This window comes from Cotesia glomerata, linkage group LG1 (assembly GCF_020080835.1).
Source record: "Cotesia glomerata isolate CgM1 linkage group LG1, MPM_Cglom_v2.3, whole genome shotgun sequence".
Taxonomy (NCBI): Eukaryota; Metazoa; Arthropoda; class Insecta; order Hymenoptera; family Braconidae; genus Cotesia; species Cotesia glomerata.
This window is the reverse complement of record NC_058158.1, coordinates 5,992,602-6,009,075: the sequence shown is the minus strand read 5'-3', so window position 1 is coordinate 6,009,075 and position 16,474 is coordinate 5,992,602. Positions and strand designations below refer to the sequence as shown.

Genomic DNA, 16,474 nt, shown 5'->3' with positions numbered 1-16,474 from the left:
AAATTGGACTATATTTATTTTTTATTGGATATCATGAATTTATTTACCTATAAAAACGCCGAGTTAAAAAATTTATCTATCATATAAATTCAACATAAACTAACTCTAAATCAGTACATAATTTATTTGACACAACTAAATCACTAAAATATATCATATTTTATATCTAAAATGTAATTTAGTATCTGTTGACTCAAATAAATATTATTTCACTCAAACTTTTCTACCATTAAAAAAAATAGAAAGTATTGGATTCAATCCTCAATTTTCTTTATAAAATTTCTCTCTTCACCTAAACTAGCCCAATTTTATAATCTCCAAGTAAAAGTTTTCTCATTAAATATCACAAAATCTTACAATTTATAAAATAATGCATAATACATAATAACCTTAAAGTATTACGTGTCTAAGACATAAACTTTAACCTCTACAGCAAAACAAAACTCAATAAACAAATAGAAGATACACAAGAAAGACGTGGAGGCGGACAGGATTAGTATCGAAGTGCAAGAAGATAAAGTAAACCTTTACTCGTGGGTTACACTTGGAAAGGTTCATCGCCTACCCTCTTATCTGGCATGTTGGCTTTACTGAGTACCAATAGACTCGCTGTGTGCGATGACACCCGCACAGAACAATTACAATGACTTTTTCTAAAAATAAATATAACAACTCTTGAAGTAAAGTGCATAAGAGTCTTAGAATCCTCAACTCAAGTGAGTCTTAAGTTTAGATCTCTGGGATTATGCATTGCTCCTCTACTCACATAATATCATCTTACTCATAAGTCATAGAAGTAGCGCGCACATCATTACTCCTACAGAAACGTCAACGTAATAATGCCGAGTTAAACTCAAGCGACTGAATAGAGACTCGAGACTTGAGTCTTAAGACTTAAAACTTTACTTGAGACTAAGATTTACTTATATAGGTTTTAAAACTCTCCATTTTGTACACAATACTATACTACATATACTACTGCAGATAAAATATGAAGAAAAGTAACATAACCTGTAAACCCACACGTGTGTACTCACACTTCAAGATGACTGATAGGCATCATGATCATGATCACAGTGCTAAGCCAGCAACAATATTCTTACACGACAACGTTGTGAATCATCGCCTCCAGATTAGATACAGAGTTGAGCTTAAGCCGGCTTTTTACATTAATCATTCCATCTTTTACCTTCGATGTGCAACTCAACTTCATTCCATTCCTTTTCCATTATTGTTTAACAATATAAATAGGTAAAGTAGGGCCGAATGGTGTTAGTACAGATCCTACTCATGTTTATGCAGGCCAGTAATATGTTGATGTTGAAAAATACTTTCACCGTGTAGTGGTGTAGTAATATAACAAACAGTATTGCACTTCACTTGTATCGAGGTGAGGATAAAGATGAGGACTACATCTTTATTGCAAAACCACATGCTAATAGTTTTGTTGATACTTGTTTATATTTATTCGCATTTAGATTTATATTTATATTGTGTGTATATGCGTTCCATGGCTTTGACATTTAAATTTATGGGCCACTCAGTGAGAAGGTATGAGTATGAGTTGAGCTTCTGAATGAATTCGAACTAATGCCTTGGGGTGACGATTGCCTGTAACTGCTTTATTATTGCTAACAAGACCGCTTCATTTGTCTTTTTGGCTGGTTCATTTTTTACTTACGCTAATTATTTTTTTTAATTAAAATAAGATTTATTAGTCATTTTTTTATAATTTTATTTAGTATTAACTTTTTAAAAAATAAAAACATGAATAATTTATCAATTTTCAACTTTTTGATAAAAACAAAGCCTAGTTTTGTCTATCTTGGAATAAATATCATCGTAAGACCTTATTATGACTAATTTATAACTCAGTATCAATGAATCATATTATACGCACTATAATTTAGTAGCTCTGATAATTAAAAAAAATTTTTTTTGATTCATCTTCAAGTTGAACTGAATCAAAATAAACAGTCAACCGAAAAAAATAGAAAAATTAATTTTCGAAGTAAAGTTTACTTTCTAACAGAAATTTTGATGGTAAAAATAACATACAGTTAGACAAATTATTTTTAAAAGCCTTGAAATAATAAATAACTGATCGTATTATTAATAATCACCGATAAGTATATGAAGATGTATCATATATAAAAATGAATAGAGAATTGATACGAAGGTTATTCAAAAGTAAAAACGTAAAGCTTATAATAAAATTATTTATAGATGTATAAATGAAATGGAGAGTAATTTAACCGATTAAGTGGTGATTTATCAAAAATTTATTGTGAATATATTATTAAAAACCGGATTGTAACTTGATCCCCTTGTCCATACGTGCCTTCAATTCACATTCGTTACTCGGATTTTTATTTCATTTTATCTCGATTTTTCAAGGTTTTTTTGGTTAACTTGCGCTGGTACTTTCGGTTTAACATTTTTTTTTCTCATTGCAAGTCGCTCAGGAGGTATAAGACGGCAAAAACAATGAAAAGTCGACGGGTATTAAAGAATACCATGCACGAGATCGCTCGGAGCATCAAGTCGCCTTTGAAAGGATCTTCAAGGTACTTTCTTGTCACGATTCTCTGCTAGTCTGGACTCCATCTCTGCAGACTCTTGTGTAGTTGCTGTACGGCTGTAGATCCTGATACAGTACTTACTCACCCCCGTCGCTGGAATTCATAAGGCCAGTGAGGTTTATCTATAAATAAACCCGTTCGATCTCCATAATTTTTAATTTATGTCTTTTTGATTTCATCTTTTTCCAAAAATTTACTTTTCATTTTTCATTTTAAATCCAAACAACTTTCATTCAAAGAAAGAATTATTTTCAAAAATACTTGAACATTAGTACCGATTATTGATTGATTGTAACAAAATTTATGCAAATAATATTCAAATTATACAATATGACGTAGTAATGGTACTTTACAAGTTTAGAATAACATTATAATTTTTTGTTTAAATGTGTAGGCTGACAATGACTGTTTAATGACTAGTGTGTACCAAATAACTTGTGATTAATGCAGTCGATTATTCAATATAAATACAAATATATATTTATTATATAATTTACATGTGTTTTTATAATTACAGTTTCATTCATAGATTCACGTAGTGAATATCTTTCAGTATATTTCATTATTCGTGTTTAATAAATTTACTTTTATTTTGACATTTTGAATAATAATTTTATGTTAGACTGACATTTATAAACCAACAGTCATTCACCAGGATTTTATACGTGTAATAGCTGGATTCATATCCTTATTTGTTAGTAATTCATTGATTTACAGATTGATTATACAATATTCATCAAATCTATTGATTATTTAACTTATCAAATATTGAACTAAATTAATTTCTATCAGATTTGAATTAAATTATATCTATAATTAATCTATATAATGTAAAGAATGAGGAAAAATTTTTCTCTAGCGTATTTATACACAGAAAAAAAAATAACTTGATTCAAGAGAAAAATTCTTGAACTAAGTAAAATTTCCTTAAATCAAGAAAAATGTTCTTAAATCAAAAATTTTTCTACTCAAACCAAGAATATTGAGCTCTTCAAAAATATATACTTGATTCAAGAATATTTTTTTTCTGTGTACGTTGGATTTATTAATATGTTGGATCTATAAGTTTTTTACTGTCACATTTTATTCTAAATTGTTGATAATTGATCCTGTCATAAAAATAATATTTTTCATGATTAAAAATATCGAAAAATTTTTTATTAACAATTCTAATTCTTAACAACCACATAGTAGCTGCAGGTTGCTAGTAAATATCAAATAAAAGAACAGCTGACTCAAAATGAGCAGAAATCAAATAATAAAAATAATTAAAAGCACATATTATCTCTAAAAAGAGGATAAGAAAAATACCAAGTAATCCTGTATTTGATTATTATATTTATCGAGGTATCTAGTTCACCACTATCACTTGAGTGATTATCTTTCCACAACTCACCAGCTCAGCGTTATGCCAAATAGACTAAACTGCCATTAAAAAACAATAACAATATCCAAGAAAACAATATTACAAATGACTTTACACCCGTATTTTATTTCATCCATTACTTTAACATCCGACTTTCTTTTCGATTTGATGCGGTAATTTAGCGCTATGCGTCGTTTCGAGTTCCTTCTATTCAGCTTGTCTTGCTAATTTACTATTATGTTGTGTTATATTATACTGCATTACACACTACTAGTGAATGTTTTATTTATTTAAAAGTCCCTGGTCATTAGCAACAAAAACCGGACAATTATTCAGACCTTTCTTCAAAACCAAAAAAGCAAACAAAGTGCTCATGTATCCCTTTATTGTTAAACACAAGTATACAGAGAAATTTAATAGAATTACCACCTTTGCTGCTCGTCGCATTCATAAAAATATGTTTCCAAGGTCTCTGGCCAGAATTGATATATTGCGTGCTCTTTGTCATGCAAGACTACCTCACGTACGCTTCATTATCTTCGTATATTATTTTCGCAACACCATCCGAGTACCGAGTAACATAAATAAACAAATAATAATAATAATAACAATAATGATTATTTTTAATAAATTTTGCAATTTTGTTCAAAATACATGCTATTTTTTTTTTAATCTATTAATTAAAATTGATAATCCATATCCATCATAAATTAAATTTACACTTCCTTCTAACAGTAACTAATGACTGAAAAGAAAAAAAAATATGTATTAACTTTCTTTATTCACGTGCAATAATTTTTTATAACATTAAACATCTTTCATAAACTGCTACTACAATGTAATAATAATTTTTTAAAAATGACTTCCACATCCCGGGTAATAATTTTATAGTCAGTTATTTTTATAAGTATAAAAAAAAAGTTGATTTAATTAAATATAATATAAAAATTGCCCTCAGACATTTCATAATTTTTTCTTAGAAAAATTTCACCTAGAATTATTATAATAATTTAAAGTTTTTACAATAAAAAATTTTTTTTTAAAAAATGTCAAGCATTTTTTTGCACAATTAAGTTATTTTCTGTAAAAGTAAAAAAAAATGTCTCATTCTGCTCCAGATATTTCTATAAAAATAATGAAATTATTAAATGGATTTAATTATTTAGTAAAAATATATATATGGCATAAAAGCCTCATTTTCTCTTTACTTCTCTGTACTTTCCTGGTAATTAAAACAAGTCAACTTGTACAGAAATTTATTGGCAGTGGACTAGTATTAGCTCTTAAAAAGTTAAAGTACATCAATGTACGTATGTGCATAATACTCATCAAGAAATACCAATGGAAAACTACTAGACAACTATCATAATTTAGTGGATAGCGCACTAGTATATTAATAAATATACACACGAGTATAGTGGTAGTAAACATCATGAAAGATTATGAGAACTATAATGTTACACATCTATATATTGCTCAGCAACAGTTACAGTCATTATATTTGTAAATATACGCTCTTATGTATTTAGTTATTATTGTTATTTACTATCATTAAATAGAAGACAGATAGATGCGTACATAGATCTATTATACGTTATATTTTATGTGTGTGTTACAACAGATCGGTATAATATATTATGTTATATAGAGTGAATAGAGTCAATGTCTGGCCCACATCCTCTCGCTACGCCAGTTAACTGTCAGTGTATCAGTATTATTGCTTTCAGTTTGATGTGTCATCTTTTCTACTACTGGTTATCTTAGTAGACTCATTTTTTATAATTATAATAACTATTACTGTAGTAGTAATGTTGCAAGGCAGCGCTGAAAATCCTCATACGAACTCTATGAAATTTTTAAGTGGCATTTTTTGGAGAACTACCTTGGTCTAGCTCGAAGATGAACTAAATAAATAAATGAGTCTAGAAATAGCGGGCAAGTAAAATAAGCATCAGAATAGAGCCTAAAATTCTCAACAGATCTTTATGAAACTCGGTGCACTCATTTTTCCTGCGATTTCTTCAGAAAAGTTCAAAGATGAGCTAATTACCTTCATGATTTTTACACCAACGAGTGTTTAAAGTTAAAAACTATCAACCCACGGGATTTTCAGGGAAATTTCATTGAAATAAATTACTCACACAAGAGAACAAAAATAGTTCGTTTTGCGAAACATGCTTACCATCCCAACTGCCGAGCTTTTTATTCTCACACACGTGACTTATGACTATGGCTAAATAATTAAATAATTAATTATGTCAATAAAAAAGTAAGAAACAATTTATCAAAGCCTATTAACAAAGGATTTCATTTTATTTATTGATGACTAGTTTTACGGAAGAGGCGAAAAAATAGTTACTTAACACAATGAGTGGTGGGCAAATAATTTAAACTTTCATGTGTATGACGAATTATGTAAGAGGTAATCGCAGCTGTAAAAAGTTGATAGATTAGTAAAAATAATAATAATAAGAATTATAAAAAAGTCTCGTCACTGTGAGTAATCTTAGAAGGATAAGAGTTTAGTAAAACTTATGAAATACCTTTACTATTTTACCGAGATGCTTTTTCTTGAGAATACTTACGCTAGTTAACTATTTCTGCCTACATAACTCATCAAAGATTACAAATCATGTATACACGGTTGTTTGATCTTTAAGTATTTAGTCACGGCTTGTGTGTGAGTGTGCATTATTCTGTACTTACATAAATATCTCTGTTTTATCGTGACATAAATGGAGATGTAATAAATCATAAAAATTGTAACATATAGTAAGAAAGTTGACGATTTCACTCCACTATTTACACTTTTTTACTCCGGTTTGCTTTTTATGGAGTTGTCTTCACCATTTAACTCGGTGTTACTATAATTTATTTTCAATGATTAAATATATTATTTAAGCTTTAGAAATAAAAGTCAGAATAGAAGCTTTTAGTTGATTAAATATTGAATACCGTTCAAAAGTTTCTGTTTCTTGAAAAGTAAGTTTTTCAAGTTAGTTCGAAAGATAAATATTTTAGGGATATGAAAGGATAGGCTAGTAAAGTCAGCGTGGGAAAAAACGAAACAAGTAAAAAAATTGTGAAGACTTTGATCCTTCGAGTTCAGTAACTTGCTCTTCTAGCAAAGTACAAGTTATGAAAAATTAGATAACAAATTTAGCTTGGAAATATAAGAAATGTTGAACGCTTGTTTAAAATTTCACAATTTATTCAAAGATTTATAGTAGCATATTTTAAAAAAAAAATTTTAAGAGCGGATTTTTATATTTATTAATAAAATTTTTGTATTCATTGTAATCGAGAAATATTTTTATGCCGATCGATAAATTTTATAGATTTCGAAATAAACATATAAAAAGATCACTTTTGTTACAGATATACCACAAAAATCCCTTTAAAAATTTATTTTCTACTGTTCACTGAAAATCTTACAATAGCTTGAATTTAACTGACGGCTCTATTGTGTCGCGAGAGATATATGGACTTTAAAACTTCATGCTCTTTTATAAAATGACACTTTTTTTTTTTACTGACACTTGAAGAGATAAAAATACTCGATCAATTTTTTTCAAATGTCAACACTTTTTTTAGCACTACTTCAATAAATAAATATATAATATATTCGCTTCACAATTTTACATGAATTTTTCATTTAAAAATAAATAAATCAATTACAATCTATTTTCTATGATAAAAACAAAATTTTTATAAATTAATCTACTGATTATTAATTATTTTTCCCCTAACTGTGAGAGGTAAAAATTTTACCGGAGAATTTTTCGGTTTCCTTTGAACTTAATGAACCGAAATAGTTGAATAATTCTTTAAAATAATACTCAGACTAGTGCTGATGATTATAAACTAATACTTTATTTGAAATTTTATAAATTTCTCCTTAAAAAAAAAAATTAATACTGCTCTAAAAAAATCTACTTGACTAAAAAAAAATATAATATTCACAATTTCACTCTTATACACAAAAAAAAAATCAACTTAAATCAAATGAAAAATTCTTGAACCAAGAAAATAATTTTGAAAGGCTTAATTATCTTGAATCAAGAAGAAAAATTCTTGAATCAAGTAAAATTTACTTGAACCAAGAAAAATTTCTTAGTTTAAGAATTTTTCTATTCAAATTAAGAAGATGAACTTTTTCAAAATTATTTACTTGGTTCAAGTAAACTTTTTTTTTTCTGTGTAGAATTTTTTGTCTTAATTAAAAGTCAATAAAACTCTTCAAAATAATTTTTTTGTGGTTCAAAAATTTTTTTCTGCAATCAAATTAATTTTTTTCCTTATAAATGTAAATTAAAACTACCATAATTTAAAACAAAACCAATAAAAATTAATAAATGTAATTAAAAAAAAACAATTTTGAATGTTACAGCAGTGCGGAAGCAGTACCGGCGACTTAGTAGTGAGTCGGGACCAAAGTGGCATGGACTGCATGCCCCTGCGGCCAGAGCATTTTGACTACTTATTAAGCGAGCAGGCCAAGTCCCGACTGGCCCTCCGGGAGCTGCAGCATGAGGTCGGTGCCCTTCTCGAGTTCCGGGACCTCGTCATCGAGACGTTCCCAGACCTCCGGCACAAGATGGCGGCCTCCGCGACGGCATCGGTGATCTCCTCACCGAACTCGGGGAACTCGGGGAGCACCGCCCGACGAACGGCCGAATGGGAACCAGGGAAAGTCAGACGGAGGATAGCCGCGGCTCCCCGGGAGTCCGAGACCCCTACTTCGTTGCCGAGGAGCCGCAGCAACTCCCACAGCGGGGGCAGCAAGAACAGTGCCACCGTCCAGGACTCGGGCTTCAGCACCGAGACCTCCTCCAAGGACAGCGCATCGACGGCGATCCCCCTGATCAGGCCGGCCTCCCCGAGTACCAACACTACCAGCGTCACCAACACCTCCAAGCCCGTTCTCGACGAGGCCGAAGATGAGCTCTGGAACCTCCTGGACGTGATCCACCGCAAGGGCATCAGGTTACGGGAGGAAGTTGAGTCGCTCCAAGGTAGGATAGAAAGTTCTCCAGCTCCAGACGATCTTATTGCTGGGGATGTTTTGGAGGCTGTGAAAAGAGTTACTTCGTCCTCTTCGACGACTATCAGCACCACTGATGAAGCAACTCACGATAAAACTGATAATATTAGTAATATTAATTGTAATAATAATTTTAATGATAATGATAATAATAACAAAGCTCAAGCTCAAGTAGTCGAAAGATTAACCCATGAAAGAGAGCAGCTGCTGGACAAGGTAGCAGCGCTGGAAGCTGAAGCAATATCTAGTAGGACCCGCACCCAGCAATTACAATCAGAAGTTGCTGAACTCGCCGCCATAAAGACCGACCTTGAGGACCGGCTAAGGGGCCTCACAGAGAGACCCGAGTGTGAATTTCTGACGCTAAAGTCCCCAGAGTCTCCGAGCAAAAAGTCCCCTGTCAACACCACCACCATCACTAGGTCCAGTAAGTCGACTGCGCATAAAAGCAGGTTTCGCACCAGGACCATTGAAAAGAATGTCCTCGCTAATGTTCCGATTACCACCGAGGAGTTTGATCCTGATGCGGCGGTCCAGGAAAGACGCGTCAGGCTTGGAGCGTTGGACTCTATTCTTGTGTCCCCGACGAGGGTCGCTCATGTGTCTGGAGTCGATCGGCATAAGATTGCTGCTATTTTAAGGGAACACTCTCCGCTTGAGCTTCAACGACATCTTATTACTTCTACCGTCCATAATCAGGTGGCTATTTGGTTTAACATTTTTTTTCTTAACTATTGACGTTTTTAAAGATATAAGCTCATCTCGACGTTACACTCATGAAGAGCTTTCATTTGAGTACCCACATGCATTTTGATATATTTTTCATATATACATTTATATAATATATAAAAATATGAGAAAAATTGATGTGGGTACTCAAATGAAAGGTCTCGATGAGTGTAACATCGGGATGAGCTTATATCTTTAAAAATGTCAATAGTGCACAAAATACAAGGTCATTTTTTCATTATTGATATTTTTAAAGATGGTAAGCTCATCCCGATGTTACACTCATCAAGAGCTTTCTTTTGAGTACCCACATGCATTTTGATATATTTTTCATATATACATGTATATATTTTTATATATATACATATATATACATATATGCATATATACATATACATATATACATATATGTATATGTATATATGCATATATGTATATATGTATATATGAAAAATTGATGTGGGTACTCAAATGAAAGGTCTTGATCAGTGTAATGTTGGAATGAGCTTATATCTTTAAAAATGTCAATAGTTTACAAGACACAAGGTCATTTCTTAATTATGTATCTAGAGATAGAGCATTTTCGAATCCAGCCTAAATATTTATCATCATAAATTGACTATTGGTGAGAATGATATAAAACCATGAAAAGACACAACTTCAGGTCAAGACCTTTGCAATGACACTAAATTTCACTAAAAAAAAAAAAAAAAAAAAAAAAAAAAACTGATTTTATCATATGACTATCCTGGAAACAAAATTTTTCTTACTCTCTGAATAATATAGATTACAATATTAAGACCGAAAAAAAAAAAATATTCACCTTAATAAGATTCTTGATGGTGAATAGTAAAATAATCAGATAATTTAAGACCATTTCAAACTTTCAATAAAATTCTCTGGCTTCTGTTTAATTATTCACCAATAATGTCAACTGTAAAAAAATAAATTTAAAATGCAATAGACAATTAAAAATTTTATTATTTTTTTTTTTCAGTGCCTGCAAAAAAGATTAGATGAGGTGCAAAAGAGCACAGAAACTCTATCCGAACGTTTAGATAAAGCGAGAGAAGAAAATGATGACTTGAGATTTCAGGTATGGTCTAATTTTTATTCCTTCAATAATAATTTATAAAATAATATTTTCTTATAAAAAAATAAAAAATTTTCAGCTTGACAGACAAAATATCGAGTTGGAAGGAACCAGAGCGTTGGTGCGCGTGCTGGAGAAGCAACACCAGCAGCTGCAACCGGTCGATGGTGATCCAGAGTCCGAAGTAGAGACTCGCGAGCCTTGCTGCCTAGAAGCTGGAAGCAGCACCGAGTCAGCGCGAGACCACCATCAGCCAGCAACAGTCAGTTTGAGCCAAGCTGGAACGACTCTGCATGAAGCAGTAAAACCCTCACCCAGGAGACGGCCTCCTAGTCGCATTCCCTTGCCGGACTCCTCGACAAAGTCAGCCATCTTGTCGACACTCTCCTCATCGGCGCCTTCCAGAGCCTCTTACTCGGCCCTCACCAACGGCAAGAGCGAGAGCCGGGAGTCTCTGAAGACCTCGCTGAAGTCCTTGACCGCGAAACCCCCGAGGGACTCTAGTCGTGACAGCTTCACCAGCGGGCAGAATCCCAGCGCCTCCAAGTCGCTCTCAGCAAAGACACGGGACTCAAGTCGCGAGTCGCTGAACAAAAGTCTACCAAAAAATCCGAGAGAATCTAACAGCCGGGAATCTTTATCGAGATCTTCTTTGCCGAGGAGCAATAATTCAGCAACAGCTCGTGATTCTCTCAGCAGATCATCTCTGTCACGCGCCCGGGACTCGCTCGAGTCAGCTCACACCAATCTGATGAATTCAGCCGCAGCCAACAACAACAATAATAATAATGTTAATAGCAATCATATTATTAATGGTAGTCACCAACAATCATCAACATCGACATCTAGCACAAGTTCATCTTTAAGAAGGCCACTGGCTCCGGCCCGTCGTTCCCACAGTTTAGCACGCGTCTCTATTGATACAGATACAACCGGCAAGGTACGACCACCAAAGCTCGCCTTTTGGACCAGCTGGATGAAGTAGATCTACACTTTAATACTAGAACAATAAAAATGAATTTACACTGGGCCTAAGTACGCAGCTTGTCTGACTGCCGTACAGCAGCGTTAGGGATAGGCCTGACTTACTAAATTCGATTTATAATTCATTTACTTACAACTAATCAATATTATTATTCAAAAACTCTTTAATACTTTTACTAGACTTTGACATCTGTAATTAAAACGCTCGACTCTTTTACAATAAAACTGTTTAACCCTTCGTCCGTATTTAGTAAAATAAATTTATAAATTTATTATTTAAAATTTTTTTAACATTTTGAGGAAAATTGTACTGAATTTTTTTTTTATTTTTTCTTAAACTGAAAAAATTTATTTTTTAATTCAAGAAAATTTTCTTAGATTTAGGGGGAACACCACTGTGACAATCGAAAAAAAGAGGTGATTTTCGGAAATTTTTTTGACAGGGAAAATAAAGAAATTTGGGGATCGGATTTTTTTATTTTATTAAGGATACATTAAAGATTATCACCCTAAATTTTTATTAAAAAATATTTAATTATTACAAAGTTATTAACAATCTCATAGAGCACTAGAAAAAATTTCTCCCTCCATGGTCGGTTCGATAACTCAAAAACGGATCATCTGAAAATAAAAACCCAAATTGCTTTTTAATCAGTAAGGATGTAGTTATCGTCGCACGTACGGAATTTTGAAAATTTTTATTTTTAAAAAAATGGCGACTGATTGAAAATTTTCTCACCATTCTTACTGTTTTTTTTTTTTTGTTTTAACCCGGCTAAAAAAATCGTTTAAATAAAAATTTTTCAAATTCCGTACGTGCGACGATAACTACATCCTTACTGATTAAAAAGCAATTTGGATTTTTATTTTCAGATGATCTGTTTTTGAGTTATCGAAACGACCGTGGAGGGGGAAAATTTTCTCCAGTGCTCGACGAGATTGTTAATAACTTTGTAATAATTAAATATTTTTTAATAAAAATTTAAGGTAATAATCTAAAAAAAAACCCGATTCCCAAATTCCTTTATTTTCCCTGTCAAAAAAATTCCCGAAAATCACCTCTTTTTTTCGATCGTCACAGTAGTGTTCCCCCTTAAACTGAAAAAATTTATTTTTTAATTCAAGAAAATTTTCTTAGAGTAATTTAAAAAAAATAATTAATTATTTAAATAGAAGCGCGATGGATGAAGGGTTAATGATTAATAATTATTGGGTACTCAGGAAATTAATACAATACTAAACACGGTACACTTCTTTGCTAACGCGCAGCTAAAATATAAATGATTTGTGTTTAAAAAAAACATTTGTTTTTAACTGACACTGTTCGGTACTGTTTAGTGTTTATTAAGCAAGTGGGCACTTAGAGATGTAATTAACAAGGACACGTAACGAGTAACGTAAACGATTAGATGTACGTTAATGAATAAATAAAATAGAGTATTAAGACGACTGAACGGCGACGGGTACAACTGCTACGAACAAAGTGTGAAAGAAGCGCAGGCGAGCGTGCATTCGAGCCCCATCGGCTGTCCAAATACGCAATTGGCCCTAACTCGCGTACGACAGTCTCTCGTAAGTTATGCTTCTTTTATTATCATTTGCTTCAATCGCTTCTTTTTTTATTCAATTGGAATGGATTGGATTGTTTTTATTTTGGTGAGCCATACCCGCCTGTGCCCTTTATTTGGAGCATTATTTTTATTTTTACCGTAGTTTTACATTTTTCCTTTCCTTTCTTTAGTTTTTTATTCATTTATATGGGCATGTGCACGAGTATTTATTAGAAAATTATTTTTAAGGTATTTATATGATTGAAATTTATTTATAATCAAATTATGTTACTGGATTTTTATTTAAATTTATTGGAAAATAAATTATTCAGTGTTTTAAGAATTTACTTGAGACAATAAGTATGGTTAATGATGAAGGGAAAATCTCATAAGTAAAATTATCACACTTTATATCTAAAAGGGGGAAAAAAATTGCGAGCAGATGGTTAACTACTCGATTACTAGTCCCTTGAAAAAATTGCTTTCTGAAAAGTTTTTTGTCGTGTATAATAGCAGCTCTTATCACATTAAAAATTCGATATTTCACGAAAGAGTTTAAAAGTTTCTTGGTAGTAAATTATTTATATTTAATTTACTTTAAAAGTTTTTAATTCAAGTTCAAATAAATATTATTATAAAAACTAAAAAAAATATACTATTGTAATTATCTGTATTGTTTAATAAGTTACAATAGTTTTCGTAACACATGGTCGGAAATGATGTCGGAATGGGTTAATATGAAGCAGCTGACATTCTATTAGAGTTATTAAATTAAAGAGTTTAGAGTTATATGCACATGACAGCATTGTATTTTATTTTAATTTTAGTAAAATTTATTTAATTAAAAAAATATCTCTAGGGATTAAAAAAATTTTTTTTTTTTGGAAAAAATTTTATTTAATTTTTTAATAATTATAATTTGTTCGATTAAAAATTTTACTAATGAGATTTTTCATATAAATTTTAATTTATAAATAACTACAGTATTATCTCAAATAAAAAAAAAATTGATTTATTAATTTATTAAAAATTGTATATTTACAAAAAATGCATGAATTTATATTTTATTTATTTATTATACAAATATGCATGCTAATTAGATTAATTAAAAATTATATTTAATTCGCTATTTTAATTTGCTGAAGTTTGTTTTATTTTCTGCTGTCCCTAATGGCTAATAAAAAAATATACTGCCCTAGGAGGAAGTTTAATCGCACTAATAGAACATAACTCACTCATTAATAATTTAATTACATAACTCATTAACAATTTTATTTATTTTAAAACCATAATAACATAATCAACTAACAAAAAAATCATCGAAACGACACGCTTACCTGCTTGGCCTGCGGTAATAATAATTCTGTTGTCAGTACGCCTGGTAATTAATAATTAAATAAAAAAACTTAAAAATTAGCCAGTGAAAATTTTTAAGAAAGCATTCAAGAATGCATTTGATAGTTTTATTTTAGTAAAAAAAAAAAAAATTATTAAATTAATTGACTAATACTAATAAATTTAATTAAAAACTAACATAATATAAATATTTTAGTGATTTATGAATTGAAAATTAAATATTTTTGTAAATTACAGGCTCTGACGGACCCACCGTCATCATGGTGCTCGTCGAGCAGCGGCTTTCGACTCAGTGACTCGTCGCTGTGCCCAGATTCACTGAATCCAGATGATAACGACTACAGCAATACAGCAACATCGATAACTGGATCAACGAAAATAGAGTTTATAATCGGCTCACCGACGCGAAGATTCAAATCAACCGTCCCCTGGCAGAGTAATCAGCAGCATCAGCACATAAACCATCAGCAGTACTTTGATAGTATCAATTCGTCGACTGGGACTGGTGGTATGGCGCCAGAAAGTCTCATGACTGATGAATTTCCACCCCGCAGTGGCGAAGCGCTCGCCGAGTGCGATTCATTGGATGATAATCCTATTTCTAGTGAAGATTAGTTTTTTTATTTGCCTCTTGAGTGCTACTAGGAATTTTTTGGATTGTAATTGTAAAATTATTCTCTATATTTATCATCAAAATTATTGGATATTTTTTTTTTAATGGAAAAAATTTCTTATTTAAAGGACCAATTTTTTAATTTTTAAATGAAGAAATCCATTTTTTTTCTTGAAATTGAATATAATTAAAAAAAAAATAGAATTATGTCACCTAAAGGGGTAGGGGTGTTGTTGAACTTTATCAGGTGTATTGAATCGAACAATTGTTCGTGGTTGACACTTGGTGATTTGTATGATAAAAATATCATGAATATTCAACCGTCGATTGAAAAATCGTTCACTCAGCTTTGACATTACAGTTTATCGAATCTTTTTAAATTGTCAAAATAAAATATTGATGAAAAATATGTCAAATAATTTTTTATATAAAAAAATTACATTTTTTATTCATTCAACTATTTTTATTTTTTTTTTTAATTTATGGATAAATGATTAGAGTTTGCTATATTTAATTTAAGGTAAAAGACCCAATTATTGACACTGAACTAGTTATTGACACTTGCAGTTTTATTTTAATTAAATAAAACAAATCGACTCTAATAAATTAATAAATGTAATTTTTGAATTATAAATTTTAACATAATTGGTTTTTTGAGAACATTTTATTTTTTTAATTAGAATAAAATTGCAAGTGTCAAACAACTAGGCCAGTGTCAATAACTGGGTCTTTTACCTTGTTATTTAAAAAAAAAAAAATTCCTCTTCAAAATTCATTTTGTTTTATTACAATTACGTTCTTCCTGACTCAGCACTCAAGAGTTAGTTATGTTATTTATTTATTTAACTAAATTATTTATTGACTAATATTAATCTAACGATTTTCACAATCATGTAGATTTCTTTAATAATTAATCTAATTAATTATCAAAAAATTAAAATTTTAATTTATGAAAACTTTTATAAATACCATTAATTCCTTTACGTAAACAACTGATTTACCTAATGATCTTCCGTAATTAAAAAAAGTACTTGTTAAGTATAATTATTTTTGGCTCTAAAAGATATTACTCGTTTAAGTCGACGAAAATATTCACGGGGTGAATTTGTAATAAAATAAAAAATCAAACATCGCAAATTTATAAATTTATTTTGTTA

At 30.8% G+C, this 16,474-nt stretch overlaps 1 protein-coding gene across 4 annotated transcripts in view; it reads left to right on the top strand.

The window, feature by feature from the left end:
- Positions 1-15,440, top strand: part of LOC123275129 (myotubularin-related protein DDB_G0290005) — a 65,710-nt gene extending 50,270 nt beyond the window's left edge. For 3 of the 4 annotated variants that reach the window (XM_044743050.1, XM_044743052.1, XM_044743051.1), the window contains 4 exons: positions 8,339-9,691; positions 10,719-10,817; positions 10,894-11,754; positions 14,942-15,440. In XM_044743050.1, the coding sequence (XP_044598985.1) occupies positions 8,339-9,691; positions 10,719-10,817; positions 10,894-11,754; positions 14,942-15,319 (2,691 nt within the window). In that variant the 3' untranslated portion in view covers positions 15,320-15,440. The remainder of the gene's footprint in view (positions 1-8,338; positions 9,692-10,718; positions 10,818-10,893; positions 11,755-14,941) is intronic. The other variant, XM_044743053.1, reaches the window with a different exon arrangement.
- Positions 15,441-16,474: the final 1,034 nt, after the last annotated feature.